At 46.8% G+C, this 19,990-nt stretch overlaps 1 protein-coding gene across 4 annotated transcripts in view; it reads left to right on the forward strand.

Annotated features, from left to right (window-relative positions):
• Positions 1–19,990, forward strand: part of TRAPPC8 (trafficking protein particle complex subunit 8) — a 1,467,367-nt gene that overhangs the window by 1,084,376 nt on the left and 363,001 nt on the right. For 3 of the 4 annotated variants that reach the window (XM_078687367.1, XM_078687364.1, XM_078687366.1), the window contains one exon: positions 76–223. In XM_078687367.1, coding sequence (XP_078543493.1) covers positions 76–223 — 148 coding nt within the window. The remainder of the gene's footprint in view (positions 1–75; positions 224–19,990) is intronic. The other variant, XM_078687365.1, reaches the window with a different exon arrangement.

The following is a 19,990-nucleotide window of genomic DNA, read 5'->3' on the forward strand; positions in this document are numbered from 1 at the left end:
AAAAGAGGTTAAATACAAAGATGGTGGGTTTTTAAGATAACATTTTGATAAGAGTTAATTTCTTTCTCTTTTAAGTCATAGGGTTTTAAGACATACTGCTGTTGTGTGTACCAGCCGTTCGCTGAATATACAAGCCACTTCCAGCAGAAGTAATGCCCTTGAAGAGCAAGAAAGCAAAGGTGGCAGCATGCTGGTGTTTGTGGATGTTGAAAATGTAAATACTGTAAGTTATGATAGACAGCTTATGGGTTAAAGTCAGTTTATGCATGTGTATTTCAGTAATATTGTATACTTTTGTCTTGCGATAGATAATTCTTCCCAAAGGTTTCCTATCTACAGAGATTTTCCCTATAGGTAGAAGTGGTGCTGTGCCTCTACAAAAGTAAAAACAATTGAAGTCAGTCCCTCTTTTCCTTGCACATACCACAAGTAACTGATCTGGAGCGGTGCCAGTAATTCTATGTATTTTTGGTACTTGATTTGTCATGACTTGAAAAGCCTTTGAATGTTGTAATAATTGTGCAGGTGAAATGTCAGTGCCAGACCCTCATCACCATTGGATATCCTGTTTGGACATTCACTGCAAATTTGCTGTTAAACTCTTTCTAAGCATGGATTACAAGACCATCGAGGAAGAGTTAACCAAGGGCCTATGCCCTGTAATCAGCCTGTGAACTGTTTGTCCTCCAGGGTATCTTTGTTATCATACGCACTAAATTGTCCCTCCCACTTGTGGGATCCCAGAGCTTTTTTTTAAATAAAGTAGATATTAAGTAATAAAACGCATTTTCATTTTGGGAAAAAGCTAATTCTTATGTAAAATATGTTTTGGAACAGCCTATAGCAGGCTATATTTTATATACTTTAAAGAACGTTAACTATTTTTAAAATGCAAATATATTTATATATATGTGTGTGTGTATGTATATATATTAAGTGTGAAAAATCTAACAGGTCTCCAAACTCTAATCTCTTTGGCCTGTTAGGACAGTTCTCAATGCACCCCTACAGTCAGCCAAGTCATTCCTGTGAATCAATCGCCATCCACTTCATTTCGTGGAAAGTCCACTTTCTTACCCCTAATGCCTAAAGACGCCCTGGATATATTCAGTGATAGAGTTATCACTGAATTGAAAACATTGAATCGAACGATTCTGGGAAACAAACAACAAATAGATTTCAACAATCAAAAATACATTGCATTGATCAAGAAAATACAAGGCAACACAAATGTGATAGTAAAGAGTGCGGACAAAGGTGGGAACACTGTATTATGGGCAAAATCTGACTATCTTCAAGAGGCAACACGCCAGTTGGGTGATCCCTTATGCTATACAAAATCCAGCAAATTTGCCATGTTGAAAACTTATGACAACACCAGAAAGAATATCAATCATTGGCAAAGACTTGGTCTTCTTACGAAAGAGGAAGCGGAATTTTTGAATGTATCACATTCCATCACCCCTCTTTTCTATCTTTTGCCTAAAATTCACAAATGTATTTCCCCTGTTCCAGGACGCCCTATTATTTCTGCACAAGGGAGTATGAACGAGAACATTTCCAAATATGTTGACTTTTTTTCTTCAAACTCACATGGTTTCACTTCCCTCTTACCTTAGAGATACCACTGATTTTTTTGTTAAAATTAGTGAAGTTACTTGGTGTACTGATTTCTGTTTTTTGGTTATGGACATAGAATCACTTTACACAAGCATAAATCATCTGCAAGGTATAGAAGCTATTAAGTATTTTTTGGACACTAGGGCAGCCACTTTCAGGGAACACAATTCAATGTTGTTGGAAATGATACGTATTTGTTTGTTTAACAACTACTTTCAATTTGACAGGGAAATCTTCCACCAAGAACGGGGTGTGGCTATGGGGTCGTGCTTCTCCCCCAGCTATTCATGTTTACATGTTGGCTGGTGGGAGGAGCACGTCCTACGTAGAGCACACAGCAAATGGCTTGAACATCTAGCCCATTATTGGAGGTTTATAGAAGATATTTTTATCGTCTGGAAGGGTACGCAAGAACAAGCTGCCCTCTTTGTCAACGATATTAATGTCAACAACAGAAATTTAAAGTTCACTGCTACCATAACATCTACCTGTGCAGAATTTTTGGATGTTCAAGTCTATATAGATCAGGGTCAGATCCATACCAAATTATTCAGGAAAAGCACTGCGGGTAATTCCAATCTTCACGCCCGTAGTTTACACCCACCCCACACTATTCAAAGCATTCCGCTGGGCGAATTTATTCGCATCAAAAGAATCTGTAGTGACCCCCGAGGTGACCAATCAGTGTCCAGCTGAGTCCATGCAAAGATTCTTGAGACGTGGGTACAAACAAGATGCACTGAACCGTGCCCTTTCTAAAGCTTCAGACCGCCCAAGGGAACAATTGTTGACCCCGAGCTCTAGATCTTTCCCAGAACCTACTTTGGGTGGCTCAGTTAGATTCATTACCTCCTACTGTTCTCAAGTACAGAAACTAAGACACATTATCAAAACCCAGTGGCCTATTGTACTAACAGATGTCATTTTGAGCCCAATGTTACCTAAAACACCGGCCATTACATTCAGGAGGGCTCCATCTATGAAAGATGCTCTGGACAAAAGTCAACCAGAACTTTCCATCAAAAATCCCTGGTTAACCAAAACAGGTTTTTTTAGATGTACATCTTGTCGGGCCTGCAATTTTGCTGAAAATAGTACTCACTACAAATCAGCTTTCAGTGAGTTACCTATGCAAATAACTGAGCATCTCACTTGTCGTAGCGATTTTGTTGTCTATCAACTCATCTGCACTTGTCCACTCTCCTATATTGGGAGCACAAAGTTGCCTGCCAACCAGCGCATTTTGCAACATATAAGGGCAATAGTTAATTCAGACATGAACTATCCTGTGGCCCGCCACTTCAAGGCGGTGCATGCTAAAAAATTTGAAGGATCTGAAATATACCTTGCTTTGCTCTGTACCTAACCCCGGGAGAGGTGGGGATCGTGAAAGACTTCTTAGACAAAAGGAAGCTTACTTTATCATGTTACTGGACACGAGGTCCCCCAATGGGTTAAATGCTTTTGATGAATTACACCACTTCTTGTAATATGATAACCGAATGAACTGGTCTGATCTAGTGTGTTTGATCCATTTTCAGTTTTTCTGATTCTTATGTAAATAATACTGACAAATAGGCTTTGCTTATTACTGATGAAATTATCTGTAGGATTCGGTATTTGCACCGAACAAGTTTTGATTTAGGTTCTCTAGTTGGGCTTTTCAGCCGTTTATTGTTTTTTAATCAGAATACATTCATCTTTTTAAGTTTTTTTAAGATGACTTGGTTTTGCACTTTTGAAAGCACTTATATTAATCACAACCTAGCACTGTTATAACGAATTGACTATAGGAAATTTGGGGATATGCAATGTAGAATTGAATTGCAACTCTTGGATTTTTTTTTAAATACACTTGCATTTGAGGAGTTATTATTTCTTAACCTAATAACACTACTGTTATGATGGTGGAGCACTATGCTCTCTTTATGTGTTTAGTTATATTGGGTATGGAAAAATACTATATGCTTCGACTAAACTGATCAGTGGTCAATATTTTGAAACTGTGATAGATTTATATGTCAAGTTTATGAGTTGCTTTGAGCACTATGCTGTAACTTCTTTCTTCCCCACTGCGGTATTTCACTGTAGTAAAATGTCTATTTTATATATCAGGTCTATATTGTTGTGTACCCATGCGACCTGTTTCTTTAGGCGCTTGGGCTTTTAATATCTACAAATTGTTTCCACCTACTCCTATCGCGTCATGTGACCAAGCTCCGTCCGCGGAGCGAAACGCGTCAGGGAGAGCACTCGCTCTGGAAATATTGAAATAAATTTCTGCACTGCTACACTATATAGTGTCTTGGCGTTTCTTACTTGATCGTTAAGTAAGAGTAAAGGTGACGAGGAGAAGGAGGTCCGTGCCCGTTCATGACCGCAGCCATCGGCGGTCTGGATTCCTTTGAATATATATATATATATATATATATATATATATATATATTTAGGTTCACCAAAAAGCCAAAGGTTACAAGGACGTTATAGTTAGGTTCAACTTTAAAACACACAAAAAAGCATAGAGATTCAGCAGTAATAGTTATCTCACGTAGCCCAAGTCCCAAAAACGCAGAAAAAACACAGAAGGGCGGCAAGGAATATCCTGACCCACTAGAACTGGTGGTTGGGGCCCACATGGACCCATCTATAGCCCAAAACGTTTTATAAACAGTTGTTTTCTTGCAAATTAATGGAGGATCTGCAAATCTGTGCTAAACTTTAAAAGAAATAAAGAAACACGCAAGTGCGGGCTCCCGAGCTTGTGTTCTGTGTGCTACACCATCCCACCCCCTAGAGGGCCAGGTCCTGGTGTAGTGTAGTTCCTATATCCCTGATAGGCTCTGCGCATTGGAATAATATACACTATAGATTTGACATAGGACTGAGGTCAGTATGTCTCTATCGAGTACATTAAACTAAACTTAATTACTTGTGTGTGCCAGCTAACTCAGAGGTCACTAGAAAAGTTCTCCAATGAACAAGAAGGGATTAGTTTCTGACAACCGCATAAACATGACAACTTTGTTTCCCTTAGAGTCAGAATAATATCTTCAGAGTCGTGGAAACAATAGATTACAGTTTCACTCAGTCAATCGTGCATGCTTCATTTCCGCAGAGTTACACAGAAATAGGGAGACGGGCGTTTCAATAAAAGGGTTTATTGAACAGTCTTATTTCTCATGCAAGAGATATGAAATGCTACAATCGTAAGACAGAATGCAAAGTATAATGCGTACAGCATTAGCAGAAATATAAATTTAATACTGCAAAAGCATGGTCTGTAGCTATGACATATATAAAAATACATACATAAATTACACAGGCTAAAATACTCAACTGGTGCTTCTAACATAATCCTGCCCCAGTGTACCTAACCCGAGTATAGTACGAGGGAAGACGTAGGTGCTGTTTAGCTATAGTTTAGTTGTGCCAAGAATTGCCAAAGGTTTCTCTAGGTTCTAATCAGCTCCATACCTTTAAAATGAGAGAGGTTGGTATCTCTTTCCCGGGACTCGATCTCTTAACACCCCGCAAGGGGAGTCAGAAACACTGGAGCTGGATTCTCGGCGAAGAGGATGAGAGCGTCTGGTCAGTGCATCAGTTGGGAGTTGACTTTCTTCGCGACTTGCTGTGGCGAGCCGTGTCATGCAAGCAGGTAGCCGAACCGCACCGTGCCTTGCCCTAGCAAGTGAAGGTATATTTATACCTTGAAGGTGTTTAGGAATGCCTGTATTGACGTACAAGCCGGGCATATGAATGTCATGAATGAACCCCTAAGGAATAGATGTTCATGCATATTAAATGAGTTCTTGGAGAAATCAATATCCAGGCAAGGGGAAGTCCTAAAGGCTTAAGAGTCTGGTTTTCCAAGAACTCGTTGTGACGAAGAGGATCGGATGTGGTTGACCATGCCTGTATTTGGTTAGCATGAGCAATGCCTAAATAAGGGCTGGATTTCTATGCCTAAATAAGAGCAATGTGAATTATACCTATATAAGGGCATTAATCTGGAAATCTATATACGGTATCTAAATCGACACACAACACTGCGGGGGGGGGGGTTTAAATATAGAATTTTGGAGAGGGGAGCAATATCAAAGCTCCTGCCAAGCGAGATCAAGCACTAAGTCCACTCCCACCGAGCAGGAGCAGGAAAAATTCTCCCGCCCACTGGGAGCAGACTTTTCATCTGTTTCCCTGCCTGCACTGAAACGGACAGGGAAACAGATGAAAATATTGCTCCTGCCTGCAGGGAGCAGCATTTGTAGCTGTTATCTATGGGTAGAAGCAGTGTCAGCTCCCGCTAAAAGCGCGGAGCCAGCTGGGGCCAATGAGGCCTTGGGGCTCCCCCCATTGCCCTCACCATAGAGATTGTGGGCTCCAGGGCACCCATCCTTTATTAGCCGTTCTCCGGGGGCGAAAATTGGCCCAGGATGGGAGGCTGCATGGCCCCCTCCCTCTTTACTAAATGGTCGGGCCCCAGGGAATGGTGTTGCCGGGGCTTAAATCAGCACTGGGGGTGGGAGTGCATGCCCCCTCCCCTTAATTACAGGGTTCAGACCCTTGGGATGGGGTCCCTGGGGCCAGAAATGGCCTGGAGAGGGGAATGCGTCCACCCCCCTCCCCCACAAAATGTGCCAGTCCCTGGGGAATGGGATCCCTGTGGCCAAAATCAGTGTAGGGAGGGGGGCAGCGAACCCCCCTTCCAGGTTAACTGCCTTAGGGGGGTTGGCTGCAGGGCCTGGCCACAGACCCGTCCTTGTGGCCATATAACACTAAAAAGGTCATATGTCACCTTCTAATTACATAATCCCCAGCCCTATGGGCTATTTGGGACCTACCTTAGGGATGACTTATATGTAAAAAAGGGGAGATTAAGGCTTGGCTTGGGAGTTTAATTGCCAAGTCGACGTGGCAGTTTAACATTGCATTCAGGTTGCAACAGCAGGCCTGGGACACTGTTTAAAGGTTCTACTTAAGGGGGTGGCCCAAAAGATGCTGTAGGCCCACTGATCGCATTTAATTTTCAGGCCCTGGTTATATGAAATACCGCTCTGCAAGGGACTCAGAAGTAAATTAAATATGCCAATTGGGTACAAGCCAAACAAACCATGTTTTGGGGAGAGAGCACAAGCAAGTGCACTGTCCTATGGCCAACAAAAACAAATTCAGCAAAGTGTGGAGTGGGGTGGGGCAAAACGTTTGGGGGTGACCCTACAGATAGGGCCAGCTCCAACACTTTTGTTGGGCCCTCACTGGCATTGCAGGTGTCCTGCTATGACGTTCTATTGTAGGGGTGGAATTTGCAGTGGAAAACAGCATTACTCCTGTTTGGTAAGTTATTCCCTGTTGTATTCTCAAAACTACATGAACAAATCTTTTTAATGAGTAGGTGTCTTATTCCAGCGTTAGATGTGAGTACACCAGAATCACAGAGCCCTATTTACAAAGCCACATCAAGTTCTGGTCCTTTTAACATAGACTCTTGGAAGAGAATGACACAATCTCTGGACCATAGTGTTAATCCAAAGCCTCTTCTAGTGTTATTGGGCACACGTCTCCAGAAATAGGTTTCACTCTCGACCCCCATGCCCCCAGCAAGGATATGATATTGCCGATCTTATGGATCTATGGTAGCAATTTTTTAATTGTTTAAATCTTTTGAGACCAAGATCAGAGGCATAATGTCTCAGAAGTGCATTTGCATCTGTGAGCCTAATATGCTTATTATGTTGCACTGATCTGAGGCTGCTACAGTACATATGTCAAATAATGTAGCTCACTCACAAAATCACTGTTAGCTGATGGTATTCTAAGTAGAGCCTGCATTGTGGGAATAGCGGTTGGAAATGCTATGTAGGAACTGGCCCATGTGGTAGTTCCATTGATACTGAACAATGATCCAAAATCACACACCTAGTTTATGTATGCACTCCATTATTTCAACTTGTAATTTATCTTGCTGTGCTGACTGGGTGCATGCAATGTCTTTTATTGCACCTCCAAAGTCATTTAAATTAACGTGCTGGTAGTGTATCACCACTTGCCAGCCCCCTGTTGCAGTTCAGTATGAACCTGGGTTCTTGCGCCAATGTTTAAGGCTTTTTAATGTTTAACATATGACGCTTAACAATGATGAAGGAATAGTAATTCCTTTATTTGTGGAAACAATAGTTTTTTTGTTTTTTTTGTTGTTTTTTTTAACCTTTATTCTCGTACAGGACACTTAACACAGCATGCAGCCTACAACCCTGGGGCCGGCAGCAAATTATAGGCAATTTGGTCGCATACATAGGCACATCTTACACAGCCTTTCAGCCGGCATCCCGGGGGCCCGGCGGCGCTCATTGTGGGTGTAATGCTAGAATCTTCCAACATGTCATTAGTTCCAATGCGTTCTGCTTGTCTAAAGCACCCTGCACCTATGTCTTCTCCTATGATTGAACCATTATCACGCCAAGCCCAGAGAGTTGTAAACCAATAGTAGACTCCTTACAATATCCTAACCCTTAACTCCTACCCCAACAACCCCCCCACCCTCAACCCGCCAGCTATTGCCCCCCTGATTGAAACACCTAGAAGTAGTCTATCAAACAACCCCCTCCTCTGCCTACTACAGAAAAGCACGCACCACTTCCGGAGTTTGGTCATCGGCATCTTTAGTACAGCGCCGCTAAGAACCACTCTCCGGTCGACTCTCCTGGCAGTGTTGCTAGGTTGTGTAGCGCTCCCTGCCCCCACTCCCCCCCCTTAGGGTCATATCGTTCCCTTCCTGGTTCCACGTTACCCAGTACACCCCTCCCCTACAGCGGGGACCCCTGTTGATCCGACTCAGCGTATCCCTCAAGTGAGTCAAGCATATCAATTACCTCACCCTGTTCTGTCTCCTCCCTCTCCCCTGCACTTAAATATGTCTGATATAGACCCCAGAAGTTCTTGGGGCGACTCTTGGGTGGGAGTAATTCGCTATATGTTTCCGATTGCGTACAGCAGTAGAGCATGTCCCTGGCCCATCTCTTCTTTGTAGGTAACGGTCCCCTCATCCAGCAAATAGCAACAACCCTCCTGGCAATTAGCAAAGCCATATCTGCCAAGCGTCGCAGTGCCACCGGGAGTGTCCTGGAGTATCCCAGCAGGGCCAGTGCCGGGCCTACCGGGATCTCTGTGTCCAATATCCGGCTCAGTTCGAGAACACCTCCGTCCAGAATTTTGCAACACCTGGGCAGTTCCACGCCATATGCATAAAATCTGCAACTTGCACATGACAACGTTCACACTCCGCTGACTGCCTAAGGCCATATCTATGTAGTGTCTCTGGGGTATAGTAAACGCGGTGTATGTATTTAAAATGAATCAATCTGTGCCTTCCATTTAGTGACAGTTTCCTGGTGCTGGAACAGCAATATCTCCACATCTCGTCATCTATTTGCATTTGCAGGTCGCGCTGCCATTCAGTCCTAGCCTTGGAGTATTGGAACTGCTTATGTTGAACTCCTAATTGATTGAGATTAGTAACTAGTTTTCGGGATGGCACCGCTTTAATCACGTAAGTGAGCTCCGGGACTTCGGCCAGTTCTGCTAAATCCGGACCTAAGAGGTCCAGCAACGCACTTCGGACCCTGTGGAACTGAAAGCGCAGTAAAAGTGAGGCCTCTGTCTGCGTGGGAAGTACCTGCTCCCAAGTTTTAACTGCACCATTGATGAATATATCTTCCATCTTTGCGATTCCCAGTTCATGCAATGCTTTCGTGAACCCCTTGTCTTTTAGTGGGGCCAGCCACACTGCCCATTCTATCTGCATTAGTGGGGAAGACAGCAGTTCACAATTCTGTGCCTGTACCAAAGAGTGCCAGGCGTGGTTTGTAGTCTTGATCGAGTCCAGCTTACCAACGCCACGGTCAACCGGGTACCAGACAGTGGCCGGTTAAGGGGAAGGGTCAGCAAACCGCTTTTCAAGAATAACATGAGGGATATCTGGATCTCCATGTATCCATGTATGGAGATGGGCTCCCTGTGCCACCCTGTAGTATCTCTCCATGTCCGGAGCACCCAAACCCCCCATTTCATAAGGAAGTATCAGTACCCTCCACTGGACTCTGGGTTGTTTGCCCCCCCAGGCTAGCCTTATGAGGACCTGTGTCAATTGTTTAAAAAAGGCCTTGGATAAAACCACAGGAATGTTATTGAACAGGAACAGAAATCGTGGTAAGATCACCATCTTCATGATGGCTATTCTTCCCATTAAAGATAACGGGAGCTTGCACCATGTTTCCACGTCCTCCACTAGTTTTGTGTATGCAACCCCATAATTCTCCCTCACAAGAATTTCCGGATCTGTGTGCAGTTGTACCCCTAAGTATCTAACTGGGTCTGTGGTCCACTGCAATGGGTATTCCATATCAAACGGTTGGGGGACTGGTGTTAAAGGGAACGCAACTGATTTGGTCCAATTTACTTTCAGTCCAGAAAGTGCTCCGAACCTCACCACCTCTCTTAGCACTGACGAGAGATTCACTTCCGGGTCGCGGATATATAGGAGAGTGTCTTCGGCATAAGTAGAGATACCAATTTTGTATGTTGAAAAGCTAACACCCCTCAATCTATGATATTCCCTGATCGCACATGCTAGCGGTTCCACGACCAGTGCGTATATGAGTGGCGAGAGAGGACAGCCCTGCCTGGTTCCCTTGCTTATTTCGAAGGCATCCGTGACTCTGTCTTCTATCCTTAGCCTCGCCGTGGGCTTGTAATACAATGCTCCCAGCATTTGCAGAAAGGGTTCCCCCAGTCCAAACTTTCGTAGGACTCATATCAGGAAGGGCTACTCCACAGAGTCGAAGGCCTTCTCCATGTCAAGGAAAATCGCCAACGCTTTGTTTTCTTGACGAACATGTTGCATAACTCCAAGCAACGTGCGTATATTGTACGTGAGGTTCCTGTCAGGAATGAATCCGGCCAGCTCCGGCACAAGCAGCGCCAGGCGAGTAGCTTGAACCTTAGCATACAATTTGGCGTTCACATTTATTAGGGAGAGCGGCCTGTAAGAACTACAGGCATTAGGAGGTTTCCCAGGCTTTAAGATAGTAACAAGCAGGGCCTCCCTCATGGAAACAGGCATGCTGCCCTCCTCGCAGATGTCATCAAAAAGAGTCATCAGGTGAGGGACCAGTTTGTCTTTAAAAGCCTTATAAAAGCCCACTGTCAGCCCATCTGCCCCTGGGGCACCGCAAGATCTCATCCCCTCTAGAGCCTCCAAGATCTCTTCCTTTTGTATGGGCGTCATAAAAAATTCCCGTTGGGAATTGGATAAGAATGGCATTTTAATGTAGCTAAGGTAGTCGTCTATTTCCTCCTCCACCTGTGAGGACCTGGACTTGTAGAGATCCGTATAGTAGTCTGTAAACTCTCTGAGAATCTCCGACTCGTCCGTGATTACCACCCCTGCGGCCGTGACCAGTTCGTCAATCACCAAAGGGCGCCTGTCATTTCGCATCAATCGTGCCAACAGTGAGCTAGGCCTCTCCCCCTCCCCGTATGTTCGCGCCGCAGCATACTTGCCCATGTGCTGCACTTCCCTATCTGCCTCCTCATTATAGTCAGCAAGCAGTGTTTGGATTTGCGCTGCCGTATTGGCATCGGGGTCACGCCGCTGACGCCCCTCAAGGTCCGACAGTTGAGTCTCGAGGTGTTTCAGTCTTTGCCTTATGGACTTAAGTACACTTGAGTGTTTGGCCATTGTCACCCCTCTGATATACACCTCAAAAGTGTCCCATACTGTCTGGAAGCTATCAACAGACCCCAGATTTGTCTCAAAGAAGCTATCTATGTCCTCTGCCAATTCTCCCCTAAATGCGTTATCCAGTAGGGAATAAGGGGGAAATCGCCACATGAAGGGGGGGACTCTTCTCACCGGTGCCACTAGTACTAGAAGCAAGGGGGAGTGGTCCGAGAGTGTACGCGGTTATGTCGCGCACCCCTTAATACTGTTCAGCATTTCCTGAGACGCTAGCCAGTAATCTATTCTTGTGTGAACATCGTGGAAGGCTGAGTAGTGTGTATATCCGCCTTTTGTGGGGTGCTTGTATCGCCAGATTTCGACAAGCTCTAGTTTAACCAGTTCCGCTTGCATTAGTTGAGCCGCAGCCGCCGGTCGACGGGCCGGACCTGACGATCTATCTAGGTCTGGATCAAACACAAAATTGAAATCGCTCCCCCACAGCATTCTTGAGCAAACATGGGTTCTGCAATGCGCTGCCAAAGCTTCGTAAAACTCAAAGGGTTGTCATAGTTGGGCCCATAGACATTTACTACTATGAGGTCGTGCCCCTTGCCAATACACCTGGCTATTATGTAGCGGCCTTCTGGATCTGCTTCAATCAAGGCTAATTTTAGTTTAGATCTAGGATTGACCCAGGCGACTACCCCTCTGGAGTGTGTAGTGAACCCCGCTACCACACTATTGCCACCGAACCCCTTAGCTGATAGCATCTTACTATTGAGTGGGAGGTGGGATTCCTGTAGAAGGGCACGGTCAATGTGGTGTCTGTATAGATAGTTTAGAACCTTTCTAAGCTTACGATAATCATTGAGTCCTCTCACATTCCATGTCATTGCTCTCAGCGACTCGGAGTCACCCACTGAGGTCAGTGCGGTTGTATCAGTCATCTCAACAGTGAGACGCGATAGTCATCAAACGGAGTTCTCCCGGCTCTGCGCACTATCCGCATCAAAGCCATAATTGTCATCGTCAGTCTACAACAGGTAAAATCGGGCAACACTTTGCGTGGTGTTACTTTCAGCTCCCCCTCCCCAAAACCAAAACTCTCCCCTGAGCACGCACCCCCCCTCCCACAGCTGACCGCCCCCAACGTGGCCAGACAGTCCCTTTCCACTCACCCCCTCCCCGCAGTACCCTTTAACAGTCCCCAAATCAGCCCCTCTAGGGGCCACATGAGCTAACAGCACGAGGGCAGTGGTTACCAGAAAAATCAAGTAGCCATGTTTCAGCATCGCACTTTACAAAACCGCCCCTGCACAATTACCCATCTAGTGTCGTCAACATCTTTCCCTCCAGAAGACTTCAGCGGGCATCTTCCTATTATCCCTACCCCCAGACAGTATGGTAAATGTTACCCCAATACTCGTAATAGGGAACACACTGCAGCTAAGTTCGCATCGCAAAGATCAGCGTAGCATGCCTGTAGGGGAAAAGAAATAAAATTAAATGATCTCACCCTGTCCCGACAGCACGGTCTCAGCGAGGGCACCTTAGAGTCCATAATAGGTGCTTAACAGTTCTCTGGACTTATGGCAGTCGAGGACCTAGTAGCTACCCAACATTTAACCTCAGTTGACAGGTAGTGACAGAGCCGGAGTAGTCGTGCATTATTCGTCCTGTTCATCCATGTGAGAGGCCTCGTCATGATCATCCTCGCGGCCCTTTGGACTTTTCCTCCGCTCTTTAGACCATTCCTTCAAGGATTTCTGGAGTTCCCTGGGGTCTGTGAAATAATGTGAGTGACCTTGTCTGTTAATCCGCAGCTTTGCCGGGGACATCATCGCGTAGTCCAGTCCTAGTTCACGGAGTTGCTTCTTGTATGGAGCGAAGTGCAGTCTTTCCTCTTGTACTTTTGCAGTAAAGTCAGGATATAAGGAGATGTCCATACCTTCGAACTGCAGTTTCCCTTTGTCTCTGGCCACTCGCAACGCTGTGTCTCTGTCCCTATAGTTCAATAGTTTAGCTATTATTGGTCATGGAAGCGCCCCTGGACGTGGCCTAGGTCCCAGGGTGCGGTGTGCTCTTTCCACAATGAACATTGGTGAAAAGACGTCTTCTCCCAAGAGAGTGATGAGGAGTTTCTCCACGAAAAGCTCCATTTTTCCATTTTGCGTCGTCTCCGATACTCCCGTGATGCGAATGTTCGAGCGCCTCGAGCGGGCTTCCAAGTCCTCCGACTTGTCCTGTATGACCTGCAGTAGTCTACCGAACTGTTTGCGGTCTTTGTCCCATTCCGTCTGAGCTTACTCCACTTCCGTGAGACGCCTCTCTGACATTGTCTAGGCGCTCCGCGTGATTGTCCACCCGTTCGGACATACGGTCCATGCGATACGTGAGGGCATCGATTTTGGAGCCTATTGATGTCATGCTGTCCTGTAAGCCCTTCTCCATGGACACCAACATTTCTCTGATATCCGCACACAGTGAGCTCTCAGGGGTGTTACCCCGTGGTGATGATTCAGGGGCCTGGGCCTCCGGCCCCTTCGCCCGCCATTGGTCGAAGGCGAGTTTAGTCTGGGTTTTGTCGCCTTTGCCCATGATGAAGGAACAGAAAGTCTAGAGTATGCAACCACCACTGACTCACCCCGCCTGAGTATGGGCAAACTCGGAAAGGACACCACTGCCAGCTATCTCACGTCGGGGCGCTTCCGCGGAGGGGTGTGCGCTTCACACTCTGACTCTCCCCAGCTCGATGACTAGTATGTTGAAGGGCCTCAGGGCTAGGAGTCTTGAAGTATGTCCCCTTCTACCACCCGTTTCCACTGTTCAATGGGGTAATCACGGTATTCAGCACGTGTTCAATGGTCCCCACCTCCTGCAGCAGTGAACGCCGTTTTTCTCCGAGCCCTCTCGCTTGGTGTGGCAGCACTTTATGTAGCAGGTGAGCTGAGTGGTCAAAGACAGCCCTATCAGGCTGCCGCTAGTGACTGATGGGCTTGGTGGGTCCCTATACTCCACCGAGGCAGTCGAGTCAGTGTGCGGGCAGGGCCCCGTCACCACATCACAAAATGGCGTGGAAGAGGGGAAGGGCAGGGCTTCAATAAGCGACTGTGCGCTCTTTCCTTCCGCAGTCCAAAGGTCTTGCCTCTTGTCCACCCGGCAGTCTGCACTCTCGCCTGCCCCTGCTGTGCCCGAACTCAAGCGCACCCCGGCCTTAATAGCGAGCAGGGAGCGCCAAGGACACGTGACGAAGGGCACACCCTCCGTAGTGGTAGCCACGCGTGGGGCAACCAGTACACACAGTTATGTTGCAGAATTGAGGTCTTGGGCAGAGAGTGTGGGCGTAGGTTCCGAGCGCACCCCTCCGCTGGTGAGGCTGCCTCAGGGGGGTCGCCAGGCAAAGCAGTCCGCGTGGTCCCAGCACTATATGGCGCCAACGCTAGTCCCTCACCTGGTCTCCTTCGAGTAGCGTGTTGTACCGGCAAGTATGCCTCCAATCTCACTCTGTGCGGCAGCGGGTCTCCCCCCCCCCCCCCCCCCCAAGGCCTCCGATGTCCGCTCCAGACTGCAGTCTCTCTCCGGTGGTGTTGTTCCGGTAGGACCGGAGCCCCCCAAGGACCGTCGGCCGCACGCACAGCTACGTCAACCGGGCAACTCCCAAATCGTGACCGGGGATTGCGGCCTAGTCCGCCGCGATGCAGCGCCGGCACTAATCTTCTTTTCCGGCGGGCGTTTACTACCGGGTTACGCAGCAAAGTCCGCCGCCAGGCATCAGGGGGACAATGCCTCCTTCGGTCACCGTCTGACTCTGTTGATAAAGGATAGTTATCAGGATCGTTGTGGGTAATGGTGCGGAGCTCCTCGCTTAGGCGTCCGCCATCAACGCTGGCAAGCTCCGCCCCCCGTGGAATCAATTGTTCATTAGTTCATTTATGCTGTGTAGGAATTCAATGTAATTCATAGTTTCATAACAAAATGTTTTGAACAATGTTGCGTAACCATATCATTAATCTTCACTGCTGTTTCTCATGACCAATGCATTTCAAGTCCTATGACTTTTCATCAGGGCTCTCTAAAAATAAATATGAAAACAATATATATAGGTATGCACCCTTTCAGTTTCTTCTACACAGAAAATGCAATAAACCTAGTCAAGAATATGGTGCTTACACGTTTGCTCATTAAAAGGCCTGATTGCTTTAAGGAGTACTGATACATCATGCCTCTAAAGTGTAACTACCACTTCACATTTCGTTAGTGCTTAATACGATGCAATGCTGCTGGCACACACATATTGGGTGCTTATTGTTCGAGATAAAGGAACCTCATCGGAGTAAAAAAAATAGTCATTGTGTTGTGTACCCGCCAACAAATAACACCCGCAGTGCCCGTGTAAGAAACCTCTCATTGCCAAAGCAATTACGAGCAACCGTGCCTTTGAAATACCCGTATTTATCAACATGCCTATGTGCTTAAAGGTGCTCTGAGATTGACTGTGCTTATGTCTGTGAAATGACTGGTGCAACCGTATATTCGAAATACCTACATATACCAACTTTCACGTGTACTTAAAAATGCTCAGCGTTTTACTGTGCTTGGGTCTACGCAATTACTGGTACAAAGAACGAAAGCCTCACTTACTCTTGAGAAAAATGCTGGGGTGCCATGAAATCGCTTTTAGAGGGTCCACCTTCAGAACAGCCCGCTGCCACATTTGAAACTTGACAATAACAAGAATGAAAGGAAGTGCTCATGAGCCCAGAAATATACCCTGGCTGACCAATGGGGTTAGACATGACCTTGTGGTGGTACGGCTCATAAATGTAAAGAGACCGCGAATGACCTAGACCAACACATCACATTTCAAGGCAATGTGCCACAATATTCAAGAAAAAAATGCAACCACCAAAACAAATAACAAAATAATAAAACCTGAATAAGTCTGTCTGTGTGTGTGTGACAGGGTGTAATTACAAATAGTATATTTAGATTTACACAATTCAAAAACATGATGCAGTGTTTTGTAAATCTGATGGAGATATCTAGCCACAGATTCCTTAACTTTTGAATTCTCCTTTGGCATCAAACTGGTTCAGGAAATTATTCAGCAGTACCTCTGCGTGCAGGGGAACTCCGTTGTATGACTCCGTGATGAGGTCAACTCCAGTTGTGACGTCTGTGAGCCACAAAAGTCCACTCTGGTTCGGATCCGGAGAAGTGTATCTCTGGCCGTTTTTCGACCTGCTGTGACGGTGTTCCGTCTAAAAGAGTGTGCCAGCTCTGTATACCATCTGGGTTTAAATCCAGTAGATCTTGTGCTCGACAGATGATGGGTACAGATCCTCATTCTATTTGCATGTGGTGCTTGGGCGAGTATCACAACGCCGAAGAGTGCAACGCCTGCCAACGACTGAAACCAAAGGCACTGCAGGATTGACAAATAAAGCTCCTGACAGCACAGGTGTAGCGGACATCTAGTTCTTTTAAGCATCAGTCGGCTACAGTTCTGTAAACGGAGCCACTACAGAGGCCTTTCTCGTGGGCGTTCCTCTCTATCCTGTGAATGGCAGAAGCGGGCCAAGGCCCCGTCCACTTCCCATGATAAGTGTTGTCGGAAGCAATCAAAGTAGCGGCTTTCCGGGGCTTCTTCGACACACAACATGGTTTCAAGCCACTCCTCACGTCCTTGTGATGAGGACTCCATGCAGGAGTCTCTTCCGTGCCTCCCCCCTTTTCCTGGTGCCAGGGTGACTTGGGCCCAGATGAAAGAGTATTATGATGCTCTTCATATCCTATTTGAGTCTGGTGCACAGCCTTTCGGGTTTTACAGCCGTTGTGCCAACTGACTCAGGAGTGACGTTGGTTGTTCCTCCAGGATATGTTTCGTGGCGCCGGTAGGCTCTGAACCGTAGTCCGTGCATGACTTTGCTGAGATCTTAAGGTGTTGACATCCCCTTGACTCATTTTGTTGCCGTCGTCGCCCTTCCACTTTCTCAACCCAAGGTCGATAAGGTGCCGTGTTAGCATCGGTTGGCGCTATTTACGGAGTCGATAATTCATGGTTCTGTGGGGGCTTCACAAGAACATTTTGTTTAAGGAAATGAGGAAGGTTTTTTTGTGCAACCAGTGCCTACAGATTCTCCTATGATGTATAGCTGGATTTCTGAGTTACGATACAGAAAAGGGGGTGGTGATGAACAGAGTGTCTGAATTAAGCAGACCACTCTTACCCAGTCCAAAGATCAGGGCTTGATCCATCACCGTTATTTATCTCACTGCCCCATCCCAGCTCAGAACCTGGCTATATGCAAATTAGTCTGTCCCTGGCCCAGTGCATCATGGGAACAGGGCAGACCAAACTACCAAGCCAATTCTTCACCAGAAAGGAGACAAGCTACCGGGGACCGGTTTCTGGCATTTCAGCCTCTTCGGCCCGGCTTGCTTGAATCCTGATGGAGCAGTGAGAAAGGGACTCATGTCTGAGTATACCCTGCCACACCTATAGTGGCCAAAAACAATACAGAAAAGGGGGTGGTGATGAACAGAGTGTCTGAATTAAGCAGACCACTCTTACCCAGTCCAAAGATCAGGGCTTGATCCATCACCGTTATTTATCTCACTGCCCCATCCCAGCTCAGAACCTGGCTATATGCAAATTAGTCTGTCCCTGGCCCAGTGCATCATGGGAACAGGGCAGACCAAACTACCAAGCCAATTCTTCACCAGAAAGGAGACAAGCTACCGGGGACCGGTTTCTGGCATTTCAGCCTCTTCGGCCCGGCTTGCTTGAATCCTGATGGAGCAGTGAGAAAGGGACTCATGTCTGAGTATACCCTGCCACACCTATAGTGGCCAAAAACGATACAGAAAAGGGGGTGGTGATGAACAGAGTGTCTGAATTAAGCAGACCACTCTTACCCAGTCCAAAGATCAGGGCTTGATCCATCACCGTTATTTATCTCACTGCCCCATCCCAGCTCAGAACCTGGCTATATGCAAATTAGTCTGTCCCTGGCCCAGTGCATCATGGGAACAGGGCAGACCAAACTACCAAGCCAATTCTTCACCAGAAAGGAGACAAGCTACCGGGGACCGGTTTCTGGCATTTCAGCCTCTTCGGCCCGGCTTGCTTGAATCCTGATGGAGCAGTGAGAAAGGGACTCATGTCTGAGTATACCCTGCCACACCTATAGTGGCCAAAAACGATACAGAAAAGGGGGTGGTGATGAACAGAGTGTCTGAATTAAGCAGACCACTCTTACCCAGTCCAAAGATCAGGGCTTGATCCATCACCGTTATTTATCTCACTGCCCCATCCCAGCTCAGAACCTGGCTATATGCAAATTAGTCTGTCCCTGGCCCAGTGCATCATGGGAACAGGGCAGACCAAACTACCAAGCCAATTCTTCACCAGAAAGGAGACAAGCTACCGGGGACCGGTTTCTGGCATTTCAGCCTCTTCGGCCCGGCTTGCTTGAATCCTGATGGAGCAGTGAGAAAGGGACTCATGTCTGAGTATACCCTGCCACACCTATAGTGGCCAAAAACGATACAGAAAAGGGGGTGGTGATGAACAGAGTGTCTGAATTAAGCAGACCACTCTTACCCAGTCCAAAGATCAGGGCTTGATCCATCACCGTTATTTATCTCACTGCCCCATCCCAGCTCAGAACCTGGCTATATGCAAATTAGTCTGTCCCTGGCCCAGTGCATCATGGGAACAGGGCAGACCAAACTACCAAGCTTCTGAGTTAGGCAAAGCAAGTGGCTTAGAATCATCACCAGCTTCTGGCCTTATATCTCCTCCTGGCATTGCCTCGGAGGCCAGCTCTTCCTTGGCGGATATATCTGATAGAGACTTCTAGCTGCAGATTCCTTATCTTTGAATTTCCTAGGTGTGAGGCTGAATACGGAAACTTTTGCTGAGCAATACCTCTTACATGCGATTTTGGGTGGCTCCATTCGGCTCCGCGTGACGTCGTCTGCTTCAGTTATGACATCTCATAACCGAAGCAGACAACGTCACCCAGGCGCGGGAATTTCATTACTTTTCTTTCCGCTGCAGTTAAGTGCTGATCCGAGAAGAGCTACCCCTCTGCTGCTTTTTGGGAGGCTTTTTCTCGATTTCTTGTGGAATCGACTTCCTGTGTAAGGGATGTCTTCGAGGAAGACCGATTTCAAACCATGCTGGACTCGTTCCTTCATGAAGTTGGTTACGATCCCCACCGCGTATATGTCTTTGGTGCCTTGAGCGCGACCATGATACGAAGTTGTGTTCAGACTGGGGTGATGGCTCCGAAGACCTTGAGGGATCATGCGATGAAGCTACTCGCAGCCCAGCAGTCGACACCGTCAAGCGAGACTCCTAGGAGGTCATTGTCCTGTTAGAAGAAGAGGTCGCTGGACCATTCCAGGTGCCCTACGTCCTTTTCCTCCCATTCGAGGTCCTCTGGACACTCGGGTAAGAGTCCCAAGACGAAGAAATCCAAGCATACTTCGTCTTCACCTCAACTGGCGTTCGTCGTCGAGATGAGCACCAATGATCTAGGAACTGTTTTGCAGAGCCAGAGTCGACTTCGCCTCTCCCCCCCCTTTCTGGTAGCCAGAGCGACTCCCCCTCAAAATAATTTTACAAGGCCATGCACTGCGTAT

Source organism: Lissotriton helveticus, chromosome 4_1, assembly GCF_964261635.1.
Source record: "Lissotriton helveticus chromosome 4_1, aLisHel1.1, whole genome shotgun sequence".
NCBI lineage: Eukaryota > Metazoa > Chordata > Amphibia > Caudata > Salamandridae > Lissotriton > Lissotriton helveticus.